This window comes from Delphinapterus leucas, chromosome X, assembly GCF_059928025.1.
Source record: "Delphinapterus leucas isolate spDelLeu-1000000601 "Yukka" chromosome X, BTC_Dleu_Yukka2, whole genome shotgun sequence".
Classification (NCBI taxonomy): Eukaryota; Metazoa; Chordata; class Mammalia; order Artiodactyla; family Monodontidae; genus Delphinapterus; species Delphinapterus leucas.
In genome coordinates, this window is record NC_143150.1 from 1,724,368 (window position 1) to 1,746,097 (window position 21,730).

Consider the following 21,730-nt stretch of genomic DNA (forward strand, 5'->3'; position numbering starts at 1 on the left):
TGGGTTCCCAGTCCTGCTTCCCTCTGTTGACCCCAAGGCTGGGCCTCCGGGCCCCTCACTTCCTCGATGTTGATCTCAGTCTAAGGGCAGATCCCCATCCCCTCGCTGCCTCCCTGCCTGAGGGCGTCCTGGTTCCCCCTGCTTCCTTGGCTTTGACTCCCCTCCCAAGACTGGGCCCCAGCCCCGCGTTTCCCCAGGCCATGAGGCTGGGCCTGCGCTTCTGCTTCCTCCACCTCAGCCCCCACCCCAGGCCAGACCCCTCTCCCTCGATTCCTCTCACATTGACCCCTTGGGCAGGGTGATGTGACCTGTTTCCTTCCTGATGGAGTCACCTCTTAACAGCCATCAGGAGCAAAGCTAAGCCCCACGCAGTCCCAAGCCTGGGTAGGAAAGCAGGACAGCCCAGGGAGCCAAGGCCCCGCCCCAGATGCAGCTTTGGGGAAATAAAACGAACGATCTGGGCTCAGGTTTCAACACAGTTTTATTGGGAGGTTTTGTTTTCTGTGAAATACACTAGAGGTTGGGGAAGGGGACACATTCACTTTGCAAGATAAGGGTTTCCCACCACTAAGGGGAAGGAATAGGGCAGGGCACACGGGGTTTGGATCCATTTTCCCACCTCCTTCTGCTTTGCTCACATGTCTTTTCTCTCTCAGCAAGTACCAGCAGACACAAAGACAAGAAACAAAAACCAAATCAACCTCCAATGGGGCCACACCCAAGCCCTCTTCCTTCCCAGGCTGCACCAGGGTCGCCAGGGTTAGGAAGGCCAGGCCAGGGTAGCTGCTCCACAGCCCCAGGCCGCACCGTGAGGCTGCAGGGCACAGTGCTCCCTTCTCACACAGGGTGGGCCGAAGTTAATAAATTAGAATAAATTACGGGGGTCGGGTAGGGAAAGGACTGCAACTTTGTGCTGGGAGGGCCCCTTCTCTCCAACACACAAGAGCTGGTGGGGGGAGGCAGGGGGCATCTCCAAAGGCCACTAGAGCAGGGGTAAGAGCGGTGGGGGCAGAAGTCAGCTTTTCCTCCACGTTCCTCCCGAACAGAGCAGAAGAATTAGGGGTGGGGAGAGAGACACACACAAGGAGAGGAACCCCCTTCTCCCAGGATAAGGAAGGGCCAAGAAAGAGTACACTAACCAACCCCCCCCCCATCTCCCAAACCATCACTAAGGTTAAGGATTTGGTCAGTGAATCAATGAGGTGGATGACAGGAATGTGGTGGGGGAAGCAGAAGATGCTGGAAACGGGGGTGCCCAGCCACGCCCATCTCCCCAGCCCTTGAGGAGAACAGGCTCAGGTTGGGGCAGAGGGCACCAGGGGCTGGGGCCGGGGTCGGCAATCACTGGTCAGCTTCTCCAAAGACATCGTTCTGTTTGCGCTTCATGTTCTCAAAGTCAAAAGCGGAGCCTGCCATGCGCTTGTAGATGTCTTTGATGTCGTTGCAGGTTGTCTCAAAGTGTGTAGTGGCATCATAGGAGCAGGAACAGAACACCTGGAAACAGCCAGCGCCCGGGGCCCGAGGTGAGCTGGGCAGGGGTCCTGGGCGGGCAGCCAGGAGCCGGGGCCGGGACAGGCTGCTTACCTGGCTCTCAGAACCATCGTCGATGGGCTCGTACAAGTCACTGATGGCCACAAACCTGACGGGCAGATGGAAGGGACGAGACAGGTCTCACAACCAGCCATGCCCTCCCTGATGCCCACCCTCCGGCTCCTTGGCTCCCTTCCCCCCCCCCCCAGCTTCCGCCCCAGCCCCCCAGCCCCTCACTTCTGGTCAATGGGCTCCAGCAGCTCCAGGGCCGGCTCAACCTCCTTTTCGGGCTCTGCGGTCTCCACCGTGGTGCTGGCGATGGCAATGTACTTGCCCTGCGCGGCCACGTTGTGTGCGTAGGAGATCATGCACACGTAGATGTCTGTCCACAGGAAGGGCTCGGTTAACACGGGCACGTGGGGGGCCAAGCTCAATTTTGGCCCGCCCACCCTCCCCAGCCCTGCAGAGCGGGCAGCATCCAAGCTACCACCCTCACGGAGGAGAAGAGGCCAAGCCAGCCAATGCCTTGGACCTCAGGTCATGGGGACTGCAGTGTGGGTCCCTGTTCTCCCATGGCGGGATCTGGCAGGGAGCCAGCCCCCAGGCTGAGGGGAAAGGCATGAGCCACAGCGGAGAGAACACGTGACTTCCTCCGGCCCTACCTGACTTCCTGTTGACCTGGTTCTGGGGGATGATGACCTGGCAGGAGTTGGCATCGTTGGTGTTCTTGATGGGGTGGCTGAGGACACAGATGATACGGATAACCTGGCCAGCCTTCCGCACGCGGTCTGGGACGTAGCTGGGGTCACAGATCAGCTGCTTGCAGCGGGCCACCTGTGAAAACACCAAAAGGCCTCGTCCCTATCTAATCACACCCCTCGGGGTTTCAGGGCCTGGACTCACGATGAGGGCTGGCAGCTCCGGCAGGCAGGACACTCCCACAACGTGCAGCTTCCTCCTGCGCCTTGGGGAGGGGGGCCCTAGATACGCAGACGGCTGCCAACAGGATCGGCTACGTAGTCTTCTTCTGGAGCCCCGGTCCCCAGCCCGAGGCCCTCAGAGCCGAGCAGCAGCAGACCCAGCAGAGCCAGGGTCACTGGGAAGAGCACCTCTAAGGAGGGGGCGAACCCCGCCCAGACCAACGTGCCTGCGCGGCGGGGACGGCTCACCTCTCCCTCGGACTTCACGCCCACCACCTTGCCGTTCTCCATGATGATGTCATCCACGGGTTTGTTCAGCATGTAGGTCCCCCCGTAGATGGCACTCAACCTGCGGTGGGGAGAGTGATGGTGAGGGCGCCCTCCCAGGACAAACGGGGACCAGTGATACTGCGCCACCTGCCCCTACCAGCACGAGGGTGCAGAGAAGGCGGCCCCAGGCAGGCAGAGCTCAGGAGACCTGGCGGCCCTTCCCAACTCTGTCACAGCCACACACTCAGGACTGAACCTGGAGTGGTCCTTCCTCTCCGGAGCTTATCGCCAGAATGTTCGGCGAAGGGCTAGCGTGAGGGTGGCTCCTCACGGAAATGTTCTGGGAAACAGAACGAAGGGCTCTGGAGAATCTGACTCGAGGTTTCCAGGCCCCGTGCCCAGTCCTAGCGCTGCCTGACTCAGGCCAGGAGCCAAGCAAGCCCCCATTTGTGCTTCTTCAACTCTGCACGTCAATACCCCACTGTGGTGTCGCCACCCAAGGATGGTGTGAAATGAAGTAGGACCACAGTGGGAAAGTACAAAACGCTGTGGAGGTACCCAAGGGGGCCGTTTCCATCGTTGGCCTCAGTCCTTCTTGGGACCGCCAACCGACCGAAGCCACACCCTTACCTGGCAAAGCCCTGGGGCAGCTCGCCAAGGCCATAGAGTGGGTACAGATACGGGCTCTTGCCATACCGGGCCAGGGACTCGCTGTACAACTTGATGCGGTTGATGGTCTCAAGACAGGGCTGGTCCAGGTAGCTGGGGGGATGGGTTCAGAAGAGGCTCCAACAACAGGAACCCCAGCTCACCCCACCCAGGCACCAGGCCAGCCTTCCCACCACCCTCAATGGCCTGGGGAAGCCCACGGGTCAACTGTAGGGAAGGGACAGAAAAGGCGACAGGCAAGCGAGCACGAGGCTGAGTACGAGAGGCGTGGGCCAAGAGAACAGCAGGCAGGAGCAGGTAGGGCAGGGTGAGGGCCGGATGAGGGGTGGTCTGCCATGCCAGTTTCCCCTCACTCATCGGTGCGGTAGAGCGCCAGGGCATGGCCAGTGAAGTCGATGACATCCTGGCCCAAGTCAAACTTCCGGTAGACGTCACGCATGCTGGTGTTCTGGGGGTCAACGCCCTCGAAGGTCTTGGCGTCATTCTCATCAAAGTTTGCCACAAACACCAGGAACTTACGGAAGCGCCGTTTCTCAAACATGCCCATCAGATCTGCGCGGGCAACGTGAAAACAATCATTGCACCACAGACAATGAAACTCTCCATCCCACCAAGCAGGCGGAGCAAGTGCGCACCCTGGCTCCCAGCTGAGTTCTCTTGCTGACCCCCACGTGACCTCAGATGAACCCCCTCTGTGCTTCTTGGCCTCAGTTTCCCCATATGTACGAAGAGTGAGTCGGGCTGGACGGCTCTGAGGGCCCTCCCGGCTCCAACACTTGGGGACGTTTCACTGATCAGGTGGAGCCCCTGTCAAAACCTGGAGTCTGTCAAGGACTCCACATCCCTTCCGCACGCGGACTCCCCTCCTGGCAACCAGTGGGAGGCATGGCCCAGGGCACAGAGGGATGACAGAGCAAGGGGCTTCTGGTACGGTGTGAGGAACGTGACCTTGGGCAAGGGGCGCCCTGCTCTGGACAGCGGCCCTGCCCCACGATTCCCTGGCTCAGGGGACCCGCACTCACTAGAAGCCAAGGCTTCAGTCTCGGTGGATGGTACTTTGTAGATCTTGCCCCCCTTGTAGACAAAGCTGCCCTCCACCACCTTGAAGTCCAGATAGCGTGTCACCTCTGTATACAGTAGCATCTTCACCAGCTGTCCTGCGGGGTGGTGTGGGCAAGGCAACAGCGTGAGCGTGGCTCACTCCAGAAGCTCTACCTGGTCTGGCTGCCCTTCTCTGGAGTCTGACCCTCCTCTGGTCATCCCAATCACCCCCCATAATACCTCCTTCATCTCCCTCACCGTTGGCCATGAGGAATTTGGGGATCAAGTCAACGTTCCAGTCTCGGCCCCGGCCCATCGTCTCAGGGGGCCCCTCCAGCAATTGAAAACGCTTATACAGCTGCAGGCAAAAGAGAGAGACTGAGATGCACCTCAAGGACGCCCCCTCCCGCCCCCACCCCCCGCCCAGAAAACCTGGGGAGCTGCTTCGTTCCGCACCCCACACGAGAGGTTAACAAGGGATGGGCCTGGGCCCCAAGCACCCTACCTCCTCCAGGGGGGTGATGGAGGAGCTCTCGCCCCCATAGTAGGGGTTCCGGTCCATATGCAGCACCTTCTTCCCGTTCACGGACATGATACCCGACAGGATACATTCCTGGGCGAGGGGCGATGTTCACTGCACTCCTACCTGCCCACATTCCCACCAGCAGCCCTGATGTATTCCCCACCCCAACCCTGAGAGGAGAGCAAAGCTGGAAGGACTGTGCCCCAACGGACAGCTCCTTCCATCCGTGGCTGGTCGCCTTGCCTAAAATTGGGGGTGGTGCTTTATTTGACCACGGCTTCCTTTCATATCATAACCTTGCTAGGCAAAACGGTGAACAAGGAAGAGAGTATCCAGCAGACACACGCAGGGTCTTCCAGCAACCCAGATACCAAGAAAGTCATCTACCTACGTAGAGCCCCACAGAAAAGCAGATAAAACACAATGAACCACAGGGAAGACCTAGCTGCACAGCCAAAGGGACCCAAAAGGGAAGCGAAAAAAGGCTTAGTTAGCATGGTACTGAAATCCCAGGCCCCACCCTGGGCTGCTCTTTCCTCAGAGAGGAGCTCCTGGCCGTGAGCCTTCCCAGCCACGGGAGGAGCTTCTGCACCCGACTGAAGGGGATGCATCTCTCAAGGCAGCAGTCCGAGGGGGTTTGGGGGAGGGTAAACACCCTCACCAGTCACTGTCATCAGCCCAAGGACAAAGGCTGCAAATACGACTCAGCCTGAGGTCTCCACGGGAAACCGGGGTGGGGTAACGGGAATGTGGTCACTGCCCCCACTGCTGCTCCTTCTGGAACATTCCATGGGTCCCCGGGCCCCATAAGAACCCGGGGAGGCGGGATGAGGGCCCATCCTGGCCAGGTCCCCCGACCTGACCGGCGGTCCTTGTACTACTACATCCCCACCAGAATTAGCGCAAGATGGTAGGTGATGCTGGGCTGGCCTTGGGTGGGGGCCGGGTGGGCGGGGTCAGGGAGCAACGGGAGACATCGGGGCGAGCGGGGGTGCGTTTTCCGGCCCTGCCGGCCGGAATAGGGAGGACGGGAGGGGCCAGGGGTCGGGGCCCGGGGAGTTGGGGGGGCGGCCAGAAGAGGGGCCGCTTCTTGGAGATGGGCCAAGACAGTGGGTAGAAGCAACATCGAGGGGGGATGGGCATGGGGCTGTCTTTTCGGGGACACGAACGCCGGGGGCGGCAGCGCCGCGATGGCAATGATGGGAGGATGGGGCCGAGGGCTGCAGCATCCCGGGGAGGAGAAGGCGAGGCGGAGCCCCGGACGCCAGAGGCCGCACTTACGGTGAGGCCGGTCCCCAGCACGATCACATCATATTCCTCGTCCATGGTCAGGCCTCGGTGTCAGCGCCCGTCGGCTCCGGCTCCTCCTCCTCCTCCTCCTTCACCACCACCGCCGCCGCCGTCGCCGCCGCCGCCGCCGCCGCCGCCGCCGCCGCCGCCGCCTCCGCCGCACTGGACCAAAGATGGCGGCGCTTCGGCCGTAGCCCGACCCCTCCGCCGCGTCAAAGAGTCCCGGCCCCTCCCCGCCCCCGCCGCGCCGACCGGGGCCACCGCCTCCCCGGGTTGTCTCCCGTGAAGGTTGCTGGGGTCCGGGCCCCAGCACCAGCGCGGCTCTGCGGGCAGCGCCCGCTCGCCAACGGCCCTGAGGGGAGAGCGGGCGGGGCGGGACGGGCGGGGCGGGCGGGGCGGCTCGGAAGCCGGTGCTGAGGTCCGCGAGGGATCCGTGCGCGGGAGCCGCACGCGCCCCGCCCCCCGGGAAGCTCAGCGCGGCCCCGCGGGTTGGGTGCGCGCCGCTGCGGCAGCCCGAGGCAGCCCCCTAGGGACGTAGGGGCGGCCATTGTCGCGGCCGTCTCCACCCCCTTCCCGGGCGCTGACCGCCCCCGCCCTCCTTTAGTAGGTTAGGGACGCAGCTTGCTAACAACCCTCCCGGCCTCCCCTGGCCGCCGGAAAAGCAGCCCGCAGGACGGACCCGTGCGAGACCTTCCCGCCTCCCTCTTGGTCGCGCTAGGCTACGGGTACATTCGCACGCCTCCTCCGGCAGCCCTCAGCCAAGCGCATCCTCCCTTGTGCCCAGCGCAGAAATGAGTAACAAGAGGCCCAAGCATGGCGACCCGTCTTTATTTTATTAGGAAGGAAACCACGAGCACCCCAGGCTCCTGCCAGGCACCCAGAGATCACACCCAGCCCCCCTGCCATGGAGGTCCCTTCCTTCTCAGGCCAAAAAAAAAAAAAAACCCAGTGCACTGCTTATCCTTAGCACAACAGCACCAAAAAACAATAACACCAGCCAAGCAGGACAGACAGTTAAATAGTACTTCCACACCCCCCAAACTCAGGGAACTTCCAGCTCCTGGCTGCTACAAGGAGCCCCACAGAGCCTGGGGAGGGAGCAGTGGCTACACTAAAGCACTTATAAACAGCAAGGGGCGAAGGTGGAGAAATGAGAATAAATAAGGAGAAAGGGGGAGGAGGACGGGCCCTAGAACTCACGGCCCCTTCCTTCACAATGACCAAGCCTGGGAAATTTGCCTACTGTCTACGCAGAATACATACACCTTGGTGATAGAGGTGGGGAGTGGGCAGCCCAGGGAAGACCCTCAGCAGGTTGAACAGAGAGCCAGACAGGCTAAGAGGAGCCAGGAGTCATGCTACCGTAGGCAGAGGGGAAGCCCTCCCGTCCAGCATGCCTCTGGTGGGAACGCGACGACCTGGACACCAGCACGCCCTCACCCCCCCGCAGACGCAGGGTCACACGATCTGCGTCAGAGCTATGGTGGGGCCCTTGTGGTCGTCAAAGCGGTCCATGGTCTTGAGGCTGAGGATCATGTGCAGGCCGTAGGTGAAGATGAAGAGCATGAACAGGGAGGTGAGCAGCCCCATCCAGATGCCCGGGGAGAAGAAACCTGCACAGTCACTGGCGTAGGAGAACTGCTCACCCGTCACGTTGAAGGCCTGGATCTGCGGGACAGAAAGCACCGAGTGGCCCCACACAGGGAGGCCCAGTAAGGGCGTGGGAGCACCAAGGCGACAGGACTCTCCCTCACCAAGGCGACAGGACATTCCCAAGCCCTAACCCCAACCCAAAGCACACTGAGACTCTTCAGGCCTCTGCTCCCCCAGCCCCTCCCAGTACTGGGCTACCTCCAACCTGGGCTCCCCACCTCCGGGCGCGGTCCCTCCCCCTTCCTACCTGGAAGTCCTGAAAAGTCATCTGCCATAGAGAGGGTTGTGTGCCGGGCACAAGGAGATTGCCATTCTTGTTCAGACTGCTGACGTACTCGCAGTGGAAGGAATAGATGCTGGGCCCCGTGACCTGGGAGGCATTGAAGTAGGCGACGGAGCCATTGCTGTGGATTTCAAGGCGCTCCAGGGTAAACCAGTGTCGGGCAGACACCGGGTAGAAGCGGTTAGCCAGAATGAACCTGGGGGAGGCCGTGGAGGTGTCAGGCAGCTGGAGAGGCCGGAGCCGCACGAGCCCACCCGCACCTGCCTCTCGGACTCACCTGAATGTCACTGTGGTACCAAAGAGCTGTTCGTAGGTCAGCACAAGCCTGCAGAGTCAGAGGAAGAGGTGAGTTTTCAGGTTCTGGGATGGCCTTGAGCATCTTAGAGCAAGTTCCTCAGGTATCCTTCTACCTAAGCTGTACGGGGTCCTCACAGCCACCTGAAGAGGCAGTGCCTCCCACTTGACAGATAGGAAAACTGAGGCCCCATCACACCCTAAGTCAGGAACCAGCCAGCACACAGGTTCCCCACCTCCAGCTGAGAGCTCCTGCCTCTGGTTCCCCTGAACCCATGGCCACTCCTTCAGCTCCCCCTGGGGATTGCGGAGGCTGCCCAAGGGGGAAGTAGCAGGACCCAAGGTATTAACCACCGAGGTCGGGCCAAGGACGAGAAGGCGTGAGGAGGCAGAGCTCTGAGCAACGCCCACTCAGGAGCCCTCCGCCAGCCTCCCCCCCGCCACAATGCCACCTGCATCCCCACGGCGGACAGCCCCCAACACATACCCCCTCAGTGGCATGTACTTCGCCCTTACCTGGCAACGGACTCGTTCCAGAAGGAGCCGGTCAGGTTGAGGCGGTCTTTATCCCCAAAGGTGAGGGAGGTCAGGTCCTTCCAGTGGTCCCTATATGCCACCGAGAAGTTTTGGGCCCAGAACAGGATCCGGGGGGCAGTGTCGTTGTAACTCACAGGGGAAAAGATCATAGGCGATGCCGACTGTCTTTGCAGCAGCTGGCGACCCAGACCCCCAGCCACCAAGGCTACATCGCGGGCCACCTGCAGAAAGAGCCCACAAGCCTTCTCTCAACAGCCCTGGTTCTCTCAGCAGGCCCTGAACCAAGCGGCCTGCCCTTGCGGTCCCCGCTGGGCACTCTCTCCACCATCTCAAGTCCCACCAGTCACGCTCATACTCAAAGCTTCCTTTGGGAAGCCTTCCCCTGGTGGCCCCTAAGCCTTTGTGATGTTTCTCGTCTCTGCACCTTAGGAACACTTGGACTTACTGTCCGAATACGCCAGCCAGTAAGGCTGTTGGGGTGAGATGGGCAGCGGCCGCCTGGAAGGAGGAAGCAGGACTTCACGGCTCATCCACGCCCCCCACCCCGACATCTGCCTGGAGGAGAAGCCGGCCCCCCTCCAGGCCCCTGGCCACACATCCCGGAGCCCTGGGCAAGGGCACGTACCCTAGGAGGGCGGACTGCCGTGAGGGCCGCCGTGTACGGAACGTCTTCCGACTTGAGCACGCTCAGCACCTGCCCGATGACCTCATCTGAGGAGCAACGGGGGGGGGGGGGGCAGAGAAGCAAGTCACAGGCGGCCGCTCGCGGCCACGCTTGCCACTGCCCGTGAGAACCCACCCGACTGTCACACGGCAGGGGCAAGGCTGGGGCCTTCCATGCACCCTCTCGGAGGCTTCTCTTGACGGTGCTCAGCGGGATCGCCGTGTTGAGCTGGGGAGCGCCGGATGTCTGCCCTGTGCGGTCCCCGTACGCCGGCAACCGGCACGTCCTCTGGTGGGACGCCGAGATCCTCGCAGAGCCGGGTCCCAGCAACCTTCACTGGTGTTCGCTGTTCCCAGCAGCCGCTTCTCACCATCGCCCCAGCCCCAGCCTCCCCCCGGCCACCGTGGCCCAGTCACTGAATCCCTAGTGCCACGTCCTAACTCACTGGAGGGAGGAAAGACAGACAGACACAGAAAACTCCAACTCTGCACCCGGAAAGTGTCCAGTGACCTTGCCAGGAGGAATGACTGTCCTTTACAGCCAAAGGAAGACCAGTCCTTGGAACTGTTTTTTGAAACGTTGCTGGTATATTCAAGCCCAAACCCGAGGATTCAGGCCGCCTGAGTGGAAACTGGCTCCAGGCTGCACACGGAAGGCCCCTGGACATCCAACAGCTCTGCCAGGCTGGGCCCAGCCAGAGAGGGCCGAGGCCTGGGGACTGGCGGGGCCCTGCTCAGCTGGCCAGTTGCTGCCAAGAAGCAGGCGGGCCACCCTGGGAGGGCAGAGGGGCTGAGGAGCGCGGGCCAGCTCCTTGCGGCCAAGGGTGGGATGAGGACAGAAACCGTGCACTGCCCCGACCCCACTCACCATTGCCTGTGAGCACTTCCTTCGGTGCCATCAGACCCGAGCTGGGGAAGAGACAGAACATTAGAGACGCCCAAATCCAAATGGCCTCCGCTGCCCTGGGCCGCCGTCCTTGCCTGGTAGCCCCGCCACCTAGCACACTCGAGCTGCGGGCCCACTCCTACCACCGGTACCTTTGCTCACCTCACAGCCCTGCCTGGAATCCCCCGGCCCTCCTCCCCCAGCTTCGGAGTCCGGCTCAAGTCCCTGCCACCTGCTCCGTGTATGGTCCCCGCTAGGCGGGCCGGCTCCCCGCCAGCAAGGCCCACGTCTGCCTTGTCTCAGGAGGCCCGACAGGCTGAGGTCCTTCCCGCCTCTTCTGGCCACACAGGCACCTTCTGGGAGGGCCTCAAGGTGCTAACGGGAGGACTGTTCTCTTTGGCTGAGCTGCGCCACCGGGGCCTGGGCCCTGAGGCTAGAGGCCGGGCCGTACCTGGCTGTGTAGGGCAGGCGGATGAGCAGCAGGGCCGGGAGGCTGGCGTTGAGCTTCAGCTCCCGGAGGGTGGCCAAGTCCACGTGCAGGGGGCTGGCCCCGAGCTTCTCCTGCAGGTAAGTGGTCAGAGTGCTGACCGCGTACCAGTCGACGGCAGGAAGCACCAGAGAGGAGGGGGCCAGGTCCAGGGCATTCTGGGGACAGAGCGGCAGGCGAGAGGATGAGTTAGCAAGGGGCCAGTGGACCCGGGCCAGCCTCCCAGACCTCTCTGGAAAGCCACGCCCACACCCACACCGGCTCTCATTCCAGGTGACAAAGAAAACACGCCACACCCCTGGCCCTGACACTAAGGCCTTTCTACCTTCAGCCAGCATCTCTGGCTCCTGAGGGGACAGTTCTTACTGTGCTGGGAGAGGGGGCACAGGATGGCCTCCAGGGCCTGCAGCTGGGAGAGGACCCTTACCTCCAGGTTAGAGAAGGCACTGTCCTGCTTGTTTCCAAACACGCCACCATACGCTGTGAAGTCCTCGATGCTCAGCTAGTAGGGAAGCAGGGAGATGGCCTCAGAACGCTGGGCTAGGGCCAGGGCAGGGGGCAGACACCTTCCCTGTGCGTTTGCAGGGCCAGCAGAATCTCATTCAGAGTCAAATTTGATCTGGTCCGAAGAGTGAGCAACGGTGTATTTTAGGGGTAGGGTGGGGCGGTGGAAGGTTCTGTTTTCTCCAGCACCCTCTTGGCAGGGTGAGGGAACAAGGAAGGTGGTCATGGGGTTGGAAGGAAGTCTGTGGGCAGCTGATTCATGGTAACCTCGGGAGTAAGAGTCAGCCACCCCCCGGGAGCAGACGGGAGGAGCTGCGGAGGGAAGAGGGAAGCTGTGGGGAGGAGCTGGGGGGCAGCCAGGAGCACTGGTTGCACGCCCCCCAGGGCAGAAGTCAGAGACAAGGAGAGCCTGCGTGCCAGCTGCGACAGGTAGAGCCGCGTCCGTCCGGTCTGGATGGGACCCTTTGCAAAGGAGGGGGAGAAGTGCCCCTCCCTGCCTGGTTTTGGTGGAAGGGGAGAGAGGTGAGGATCTCAGAACATGCTGGAGAAAGCACTGAAGTCTTCTGAGCTCTCTGGGCCACAGTAACCCCAACCCCATCCCTTTTCCTCTGCAACCTAGAGATGTCCTTCAGCTTCTGCCCCTCCATCCCAACTCCCAGCTTCCTCTGGCTTTTCCCGGTTAGGCCCAGAGGAGATCTTAATCAGCTTCCCTAACCTCATCCTGTTTAGTATACATACTTGCCCGGCCTCCTCTCCCTTCTGGGCAGGAATGTTGACCCTGTCTGGCCACCTAAGCTCTCATTCTGAAAGCCCAGGAACCACCGCTGTGTCCTCATGGCACTCCCTGCTCGAAATCACCCAAGGCTTCCTGCCACATTTAGAACTGCAACCAACGTCTTCCCCCCTTGTCTCCCGGTTCCTTGGCTGACCATCTCCTACCCCTTTCTCTCGCTCACTATACTCCAGCCACACCAGCTCTTCCACGGGCTCACCAGGAGCGCTCCTTGCCCAGGGCCTTTGCACCTGCTGTTACCTCTGTCAGGAATGCCCTTCCCCTACAGCCACACGGCTCCATCCCTCCCTCCACTTAGGTCTCTGCTCAGATATCACCTCCACAGCGAGCGCTTGCCTGGTCACCCTTACCTTAAACGGCATTGCCAGTCACTCTGTCCCCTTAGTCTGCTTCCTTCTTCTCTAAGGACTACAGAACTGACATTATATCATACACCAACTTAGCATTTACCTGTCACCCTCACGACAATGTCAGCATCTCCGGGGGGGCTTGGGTTATTCTGCTCACTGCTGTGTCCCCAACACTTAGTACCTGGTACACAGTAGGCAGAGTCCATATTTGACAAATGAATGAATTGAAGGAATGCCATAAGACAGGGTGGGGATGCCAGCTATATGTTTCACACGGACTGTGAGAAATGTTCATCACAGCCCTCTGATGTCAGTGGTGTCTTCATTTTACAGATGCAGAAAGGGGCATTTGCAGAGTATTTCACATGTCCAAAGGCCAGTAAGTAGTAGAACTAGAACTGAGTTCCAGTCTGACTACATTATTTACCACCTCCTGGGAAGACTACAGGCCAGCACAGCCACCACCACCTGCCCACAGAACGACAGAGCAAGACCAAAAGGGGAATGAGCCATACAGGCCATCAATGAGGAACCGACAAGCAGAAGCTCGATAACCTCCCAAACGACAATCCTACACTGCCCTAGAACCTTCTTGTGGTCTACGTGCCTGCTTTAGGAGCAGAAAGACCCAGATGGGAGGGTAAACAGTGTGCTGGATATGAGCACAAACCTGGGGTGGAGGGGTGTCCAACAGACTCAGGCTGGAACCAGCTGTGGCTTGCACAAGCCACACAACTTCAGCCAATCCTTCTTTGGCAGTAAAACCGAGATAATGACATCAGCTCAGCATAGTGCGAATGAAGCACTCAGTAAGTGATCATTCTTCGATTCTCTCTCTTACGGTGATTACAGTTAGAATCACGACTCTGCCACCCATTAGCTGTGTGACCTTGGGCAAGTCATTTGCCATCCTTGGGCATCACTCTTCTGATCTGTAAACAGGGTGCATCATCCCCACCATGTAGAGTAGATCAGATAAGGGTCTGGCACTCACTGGGCATCTGGCCTCTGACCCTTTATTTCCCCCAATCAAGTGGGTGCCATTTCAAGGCCCTCACCATTCCCACTGAACGTTCTCCTACATGCCTTCCCAAGGGAGGAACCACACCTCCCTAGAGTTGGGACAAGGTCACTGAAGCTTCCCTTGAGGAATGGGCCTCAGTGTCCTGGGGCGGGGGGCGGGGAGGGGGCCTGCCTGCCTCCTGATGACCGAGGGAGAGAGGGCTGTGGCAGGCGCACCTTGTCCTGAAGGAAAAGCAGCACGTTGCGGGGGCCCAGCTCCAGGGCGGGGTCTAAGTAGGTAGAGAGCTGCATGTCGCTGGTGATATGGCCCTCGTGGGTGTCGCCCGCAGGAGCCCAGAGGTCTCTGGCAGGGGACAGAAGACGTGCTGTCAAGCGGAAGCTCATGGCTTGAGATCGGAAACCCACGGGCTCCCAGCTTGATGCGTGGGGCCCAGAGCTTAGACCCAGCCCACTCGCTATGGAGCCGCCGAGCAAGGGACAGTCCCCCTCTGGGCCCCGCCGCCCCTCGCCAAGGACAGCCCAGGAGTCGGGCGAGGGCACCTCAGCCGACGCGGCACGCAGCGCAGCCCGCCCCGGCCCGCCCCGCTCACCGGTCACTCGACCACAGCACCAGCGGCACCTGCTGCTCCGACGCCACCGCCACCGCCGCTGCCGCCACCATCACCAGCGGCAGCCATGGCATCTGCCAGAGCGCCAGGGACCGCCGCATCCCCGCCCGCACTCGATCCACCGCCGTCGCCGCCATCAAAACCTCTCGGCCTCCACTGCCTGGACCCACCGCGGCCGCCGCAGATCAGGTGACCGTCGCCCCCGCCCGAGCTCCGCCTCGAGCCGCCATTGGCCCGGGCGCAAGACCGCTTTCCAGACCCTCAGGTTATTGGACGAAGTGGATGCCACTCACAGCCGCTCCTTTTCACTGGTTGGCTGTACGTGTCTCCAGGCGCGCAAGCTCCAAGTAGGAAAGGGGGCGGAACCGAGCTCCGCCGGCTCCCACAGCCTCCTGCCCCTCTGCGGACGCCGCGGGTTCCAACCTTGCAGAAGGAGCGGGGCGGAGCGGGGCGGAGCGGGCTCCGCTGGTTCCCACACGCACAGCTTCCCCTTTCCCTGTTTTAATCTTCTTAGTGCTTAAAGTAGCAAGAGTGGTTTCTTTTTCCTGCAGATGGACCCTCCTTTATACAGGTAGGGAGAGAAGAGGACGCCCTGGATAGCGTCCAGAGGAACGCCAGCACTTACTATGGGCAGGGAGGAAGATCCAGAAGAGAGATCGGAGAAGGAGCATCAAAGAGGAGGGGGAAACCCAGGGAAGTTTCAAGCACACCATGGTTAACAACGTCATTCTCAACTGCTGCCAGGAAGCAGGTAGGATGAGGACAGAAAACTTTCTTGTACTTAGCAACACCAGTTTGGTGAGAGCGATGTCAGTGTGAGGAAGTGGAGACACGGTATAGATTGTCCTTTCTCGAAGTTTGCCTTAAAGAGAGGAAAGAGACAGAGTGACAGCTAGAGTCAGAAGATGAGAGACACCACCTCAAATAAATTGGGAGACTTTCATCTTTTTCTGTGCCATTAAAAAAATACATATTTAGTTGCGCCAGGCCTTAGTTGCAGCAGGCGTGCTCCTTAGCTGTGGCATGTGAACTCTCAGTTGCGGCATGCATGTGGAATCTAGTTCCCTGACCAGGGATCGAACCCCGGCCCCCTGCATTGGGAGCGTGGATTCTTACCCACTGCACCACCAGGGAAGTCCCTTTCTGTGCCATTTTTTATTTCTCATATTAGTGACCACTGAAATCTAGCGGGTGAGTATATGGGTGTTCACTGTAAGCTTTTTTTTGACCTTGGTACATGTACTGGGTTGAAGAGTATCCCCCTAAAAGTCATGTGTATCCAGAACTTGTAAATGTCACTTTATTTGGAAACAGGATCTTTGCAGATGTGATCAAAATAAGGTCATGCTGGATTAGGGTGGGCCCTAAATCCAGTGACTAGTGTCCTTATAAGAAGAGAGAAATTTAGACACAGACACACAGGGAAGAAGGCCAATTGATGATGGAGACAGAGTTTTGCAGCTGCCAACTGAGGAACTCCTGGAGCCACCAGAAGCTGGAAGAGGCAAGGAAAGATTCTTCCCTAGAGTTTTCAGAGGGAGCACAGCCCTGTTGACTTTGGACTTCTAGCTTCCAGAACTGGGAGAGAATAAATTTCCGTTGGTTTAAGCCTACCAGTTTGTGGTAATCTGTTATGGCAGCCCTGGGAAACTAACACACTATATGTTTGATATTTTTCATAATAAAACATATAGGGAAGGACTTCCCTGGTGGCGCAGTGGTTAAGAATCTGCCTGCCAATGCAGGGGACACGGGTTCGTGCCCTGGTCCGGGAAGATCCTACATGCTGCCGAACAACTAAGCCCGTGCGCCACAGCTACTGAGCCTGCGCTCTAGAGCCCACAAGCCACAACTACCGAGCCCACGTGCCACAGTTACTGAAGCCCACACACCTAGAGCCCGTGCTCCGCAACAAGAGAAGCCACTGCAATGAGAAGCCCGCGCACCACAACAAAGGGTAGCCCCCGCTCGCCACAACTAGAGAAAGCCCACACGTAGCAACAAAGACCCAATGCAGCCAAAGATAAATAAATTTATTTAAAAAAATATATATATATATATAGAGAGAGAGGAGAGTTTGATCAGGCCCATTGCTGGCAAGGATGTTAGGAAATAGAGTCTCACCTACACAGTGGTGAGAGTATCGATTGGTAGAACTTTTTTGGAGGATAATTTGGCAGCATCTAACAAACTAAAACGTGTATGACCTTTAACCAAGCAGTTTCCCTCTTAGGGATCCATTCAACAGAAATACTCAGCCAAGCACACTGTGCCCCGCCACTGCTTCTGCTGCCCCTGCCCCTCAAACACCATCTCCTTGGCAGGATTCGATCTGTGTGCGGAACCCTCAACTCAGCACAGGAAAGCACATGAGAAGGGGGACTAGATGCTGGGAGCCGCTGCACCGTGTACACAATGACTCCCACCCAGCCCCATGGAGCTGACAGACCATTGATCACCTGCACTTGTCTGAGAAACTGCTTATGAGATTGTAGTCATGGTTGTCACACGTGTGGCTCTGACTAAGACAGTGGCAGTTGAGCTGAAGACAGGAGGTGGGCTTGGCATGGTCAGGGAGGACAGTGGCTGAAGGTGGCTCTTGGATGTCTCTGAGCTGGGGACTGGGAGATGAGATCAGTTGGGGACAGTTAAGTTTGGGTTGTTTGTGGGGCCCCCAACTGGCCATGTCCGGGCCAGCTGAGGGGAGAGGTTTGTGCTGGAGCTTGCTGTGCCCCCAAAACCCTGGGAGAGGTTGGAAGTTCTAGTGCCACGATCTGATTTGTATTTGAAAAGGCGGATCTGGCTGTGGGAACAGAGCGGATGATAGGGATGGGAGTGCCAGCAGAAACCAGGAGGAGGCTGTTGCCATCATCTGGGAGAAAGATGATGGGGGCCTGGCCAGGGTAATGGAGGGGCAGAGAGGGAAGGCAAAAGAGACTGCAGAGGTCACTGCCTCAGTGTTGGTGCAGGACCGAGGTTCAACCAGGTGGCATGATGGTGGGGCAAGGGCCCCAGGAGCATCTGAAGTGAGAGGTCGAAGCCAGGGCAGCCAGCGGGGGGTGGGGAAGCCAGAGCCCCTCATGCTCAAGCCCTCCCCTGGCCTTGCTCTTGCTGTCACTCGCTGCCCTGGGGGTCAGTTGCATCCCCTCGGTCTGTCATTCTGTCACTCACCAAAGTCCTAGAAATCTTGCTCGGCCCAGCACCTGGGGGGGAAACAAAATGAGGACCCCCAATTGGGGCATCACAGTAAAGTTAAAGTCCTCCAGGCCCAGGACAGACCCGGCAAGGGACACGTTTTGAGAGGAAAGTTCTATAATAATGCCACAGGAGTGAAAGCTGTCGAGGGAAGGGACAGAGGCCCCAGGGATCAGAACAGTGACACAGGGTGACAAGAGGAGCCGATGGGACTTCTGTGGTGGTCCAGTAGCTAAGGCTCTGCGCTCCCAATGCAGGGGCCCCAGGTTCGACCTCGGTCAGGGAACTCGATCCCACAGGCCACAACTAAAGATCCCGCATGCTGCAACTAAAGATCCCACATGCCGCAACTAAGACCCGATGCAGCCAAATAAATAAATAAATATTTAAAAAAAAAAAAAAAACGAGGAGCCAATGGCCATGGGCAGACTTAGGAACACAAAGGGCACCATTTAAATAAAGTTTCAAGGCAAAGACTTTCTCAAAAGTGTGACCTTGCTGGCCAGCAGTCTCTTGCTCACCATCCTTAAGGGAGAAAGTCCCGTGGCTACTTTTCTTCTTCCCTCAGTTCCCGGAGGTCCCTGGAGTGGTGACCCTCAAGGCTTCCTGAAGCGGTTGCTATGGGCCAGGCACTGAGTCAGACTCGGACCCTGCCCCTCAAGTTCACAATCTGATCTGGAGGAGATGCAGAATAGTGAGTCACAACCCAGGGTGATGGATGTTCAAAAGGCGGAGACACAGGGCTGGGAGGGAGGCACAAAGAGGGGCACCACCTGAGTCTGCTTTGACCACAAGGTGACATCTAAGCTGAGTCACTCACTAAATGTTGATAGCGCCCACAAGCACCTTCTGTCCAGTGCTTCATTTTTAGGGTAAAAGCATTTCTTCATTAAAACCCTTCTGGGCCCTCATCAACTCCATGTCTTCTTAAATTGTTTTAATATAATATTGGACACATTCCAAAATATGTGTAATATCTGTGTGCTACATAGATTACATATGTTACGTAGACACGTGTGGCCTGTGTCTTACACACGTTACACATGATGCGTTATTTTATGTGAAATATACAAGAAAAGGAGCCCTCATCACCCACCCCAGACTTCAGAGTGCTGCCAGTTCCTGGGCAAGAATCTGTCTCCCCCAATCCCTTTTTCCTGCCCCACGCCCAGAAGTAATGGCTACCCTGAATTTGTTGTTTATCATTCTCTCTTTTTTTCTCTTACAGGTTGACCACTTCAGTATGTCCCCCTAAACAGTCTAGTGCTCAGTCTGCTCGTACTTGAGCTTGACGAAATGGCATCGTCCTGCGCAGGGGACGCGGGTAGCATCGTGCCATCCTTGCTAGTCTGGTGGTGAGCCTTCCGCGACCCTGGTTTCACTCTCCCCTTGGCAGGTGCCGGTGCTCCCTACCGTCCCTGTTTGCCGGGAGGCTTTTCATGACCTAGGAATGCAAGATGTCTCAGGGGCCGTGGCAGACGGCACCGTCGTTCAGTGATTCAGTCTCCCCCTTCCCTTAGGAGCACCCCTCCTTGCCCATTTCCAGGCAGGAGACACAGTGGAAGAGACAGGTTCCAGGGCACCCCCCCGTAGCTGGGATCCGGGGATCAGGAGACCACCAGGGTCCCTGTGGGAGTGTTACAACACCCGCACAGCAAGTGACTAGGCACTGGAACGTTGCTGCTGAAACACTGAACTCCATGCTGTGCTGGGTGTGAGACAGGTGAAGGGGCGGGAAGGGCGCCATCGCCTCACCCCTGCATCCCACATCATCTCGAGTGTGTCCCCAGGCAAAGTGGAGTCCACACCCTGAGCCTGCTCACCCAGACCACTGCTCAGCCCTCCCAGGCTTGCCTTCCCCACACACTCCTTGCCCCCCACCCCTACACTGGCCAAAAAAAGAAAAGTTGCAAAATCCAGGTGTACAGCTCAATGACTTAGCAAAGCAAACAAACACTCCCTTGGCATCACCAAAGTCAAGAACTCAAATGTCTACCTCCCCAAACCCCCTCATCCCCCTCCCATCACTTCCTTCTCCCTTCCACCAAAGTGACCACAAACCTGATTGTTGTGATAATCTCTTTGGTTTTTATAATTTTACCAATTGTGTCAGTCCGTCCAGGATGCTATGACAAAGTACCACAGACTGTGACGTTTATAAACAGCAGAAATTTATTGCTCACAGTTCCCAAGGCTGGAAGTCAGAAATTAGGGTATCATCAGGGTAGGGGAAGGCCCTCTTCCAGGTTGCAGACTTCTCATTGTATCCTCACTGGTGGAAGGGGTGAGGGAACTCTCTGGAGCTTCTTTTATAAGGGCACTAATCCCATCATGAGGACCTCACCCCCATGACCTCATGACCTAAGCACCCCCCACAGGCCCCACATACTAATACCATTAGGGGATTAGGTTTCAGTGAATTGGCGGGGGGGACACAAACATCCAGGCCATCACACGAGATAAGCAGGCATCCCTCAATATGATGATTTTGTTTTGTCTGTTTTCGGACTTTATATAAATGGAATTATTCAGTATTACATTTTGTGTCTAGATTCTGTGCTCAAAATTGGGAGGTTAGGGACTTCCATGGTGACCCAGTAGGTAAGACTCCGCGTTCCCAGTGCAGGGGGCCCGGGTTTGATCCCTGGTCGGGAAACTAGATCCCACAAGCCACAACTAAGAAGTCCGCATGCTGCAACAAAGATCCTGCGTGCTGCAACTAAGACCTGGCGCGGCCAAAATAAATATTTTTTTAAAATTGGGAGGTTAATGTGAGTCATTGCATAACAGTAACATGACTGCTATTCCCCTAGATAGATGTTCTGCCAGTCATTGAGCCCTTCTAGTGTTGAGAGACATTTGAGTGGTTTCCCACTTTAGCTAGCACGGCTAGTGGTGCTGCCAATACTTGCGTATGTGGTGCACATATACGTGCATTTCAAAGGGTATGTATATCAGGTCATAGAGTGTATGTACTGGGTTGAATTGTGTCCCCCCAAATTCATGTCCACCTGGAACCTCAGAATGTGACTTTATTTGGAAAAAGGATCTTTGTGAGTATAATTAGTTAAGATGAGGTCATAGTGGAGTAGCGAGCCCTAATCCAGCGACTGGTGTCCTTAGAAGAAGAGGCCATACAAAGCTGGAAGCAGAGATTGGAGTGAACTTGTGTCTTCAAGCCAAGGAACACCAAGGATTGCTGGCCACCACTGGAAGCTAGGAGAGGGGGCAGATCCCTCCTCAGAGCCCCCAGAAGGAACCAACCCTGCCGTTACCTTGACCTTGGACTTCTGACCTCCAGAACTGTGAGAGAATAAATCTTTTGTTGTTTTAACCCTACCAGTTTAGGGTGCTTTGTTACTGCCGTTACAGCAAACTCATACAGTACATGTATTTTCAGCTCTGCCATTGTTTCCTCTTCTATGAAGTGACTGCTCACATCAATCTTCCCGTTTTTCTATCCGATTGTTTATCCTTTTACTGATTTATAGGAGTTCTTTATTTATTCTGGGTGTGAGCCCTGCGTTAGTTACGTGTATTACAAATCTTTGGGTTTTGAAGCAAGTCCATTAACCTCGCTCTGCGTCCTTTACAGAATGAGATTAATCCCTACTTTTGCAAGGTTGTATGGGGATTATAGACAATGACGGAAGCCTTAGGCGACTGGTACAGACTGAGAGCCCATCTGGTCAAGTGCTCTTGATGTGCCCAGAGCTCTAAGGCCCAGCCTTCCTGTCCAGAGGGTCACCTCCCACCCCCACCCCTACAGAGAGGCCAGATGTAAAAGAGCACAACACAGATGCTTTATTGTTTATAAAACATGAAAACCCATGCCCCAGGGGATTCAAGTGATGCCAGGGAGGCAGAAAGGACGGAGAAGTCGGTAGGCCCCAGCATGAGGGCAAGGGGCCGCGTCTTGGGCCCTTGCTGCAGGCTCCATTTGGCTGGGCTCCACTTCTGGAAAAGGGCAGCTCTTCTACCTGCAGCCCAGGGCTGGGCCCTGCCCGAGGGTCCCACGCCTGTGGGGAGCACGGGCAGAAGGAAGACGTGGCTGACGGCCATCCCTGAGGAAGTGGTGAGCAGCTCCTGGATCAGGGCAGGCGGGTAGAAGCCAGGCCTGGCCACTGCCCCGCTTCAACTACCCTCCCTCCAGTGCCCGGCCCTGGGAGAGAACACCTTGAAGGCAAGAAGGAAGGAGGCCCCTGCCTAAA

General features: G+C 57.7%; 2 protein-coding genes and 1 long non-coding RNA gene across 3 annotated transcripts; 1 reads left to right on the top strand and 2 right to left on the bottom strand.

The window, feature by feature from the left end:
• Positions 1 to 463: 463 nt before the first annotated feature.
• GDI1 (GDP dissociation inhibitor 1) lies at positions 464 to 6,361 on the bottom strand. Its single transcript, XM_022566611.2, has 11 exons — positions 6,235 to 6,361; positions 4,936 to 5,043; positions 4,689 to 4,788; positions 4,412 to 4,546; positions 3,743 to 3,941; positions 3,351 to 3,482; positions 2,700 to 2,799; positions 2,193 to 2,364; positions 1,768 to 1,912; positions 1,585 to 1,639; positions 464 to 1,494 (listed from the first exon to the last, which is right to left on the bottom strand). The coding sequence occupies exons 1-11, from the start codon at positions 6,277 to 6,279 to the stop codon at positions 1,342 to 1,344; spliced, it is 1,344 nt and encodes a 447-aa protein (XP_022422319.1). The 5' UTR covers positions 6,280 to 6,361; the 3' UTR covers positions 464 to 1,341.
• A 694-nt stretch (positions 6,362 to 7,055) lies between these two features.
• ATP6AP1 (ATPase H+ transporting accessory protein 1) lies at positions 7,056 to 14,478 on the bottom strand. Its single transcript, XM_022566610.3, has 10 exons — positions 14,307 to 14,478; positions 13,933 to 14,059; positions 11,474 to 11,548; positions 11,011 to 11,204; positions 10,542 to 10,582; positions 9,636 to 9,721; positions 8,990 to 9,231; positions 8,457 to 8,504; positions 8,144 to 8,375; positions 7,056 to 7,911 (listed from the first exon to the last, which is right to left on the bottom strand). The coding sequence occupies exons 1-10, from the start codon at positions 14,459 to 14,461 to the stop codon at positions 7,702 to 7,704; spliced, it is 1,410 nt and encodes a 469-aa protein (XP_022422318.1). The 5' UTR covers positions 14,462 to 14,478; the 3' UTR covers positions 7,056 to 7,701.
• Positions 14,479 to 14,657: 179 nt separating this feature from the next.
• Positions 14,658 to 20,944, top strand: LOC111170960 (uncharacterized). The gene is made up of 3 exons (XR_002643550.3): positions 14,658 to 15,075; positions 18,088 to 18,213; positions 18,748 to 20,944. It is a non-coding gene; the product is annotated as an uncharacterized LOC111170960 (long non-coding RNA).
• The last annotated feature ends 786 nt before the right edge of the window (positions 20,945 to 21,730 follow it).

Bases quoted from the DNA above. Each gene is read 5' to 3' on its own strand.
- GDI1 (XM_022566611.2), bottom strand. From the start codon at position 6,279: ATGGACGAGGAATATGATGTGATCGTGCTGGGGACCGGCCTCACC. The intron at 4,789-4,935 runs GTAGGGTGCTTG...TTTTGCCTGCAG, and splicing joins CCATCACCCCCCTGGAGGAG to CTGTATAAGCGTTTTCAATT. The intron at 2,365-2,699 runs GTGAGCCGTCCC...GTGTTTTCACAG, and splicing joins GCGTGAAGTCCGAGGGAGAG to GTGGCCCGCTGCAAGCAGCT.
- ATP6AP1 (XM_022566610.3), bottom strand. From the start codon at position 14,461: ATGGCGGCGACGGCGGTGGATCGAGTGCGGGCGGGGATGCGGCGGTCC. The intron at 11,549-13,932 runs GTGCGCCTGCCA...CTTCCCTACTAG, and splicing joins TGCTTTTCCTTCAGGACAAG to CTGAGCATCGAGGACTTCAC. The intron at 8,505-8,989 runs GTAAGGGCGAAG...CTGACTCTGCAG, and splicing joins TGGAACGAGTCCGTTGCCAG to GCTTGTGCTGACCTACGAAC.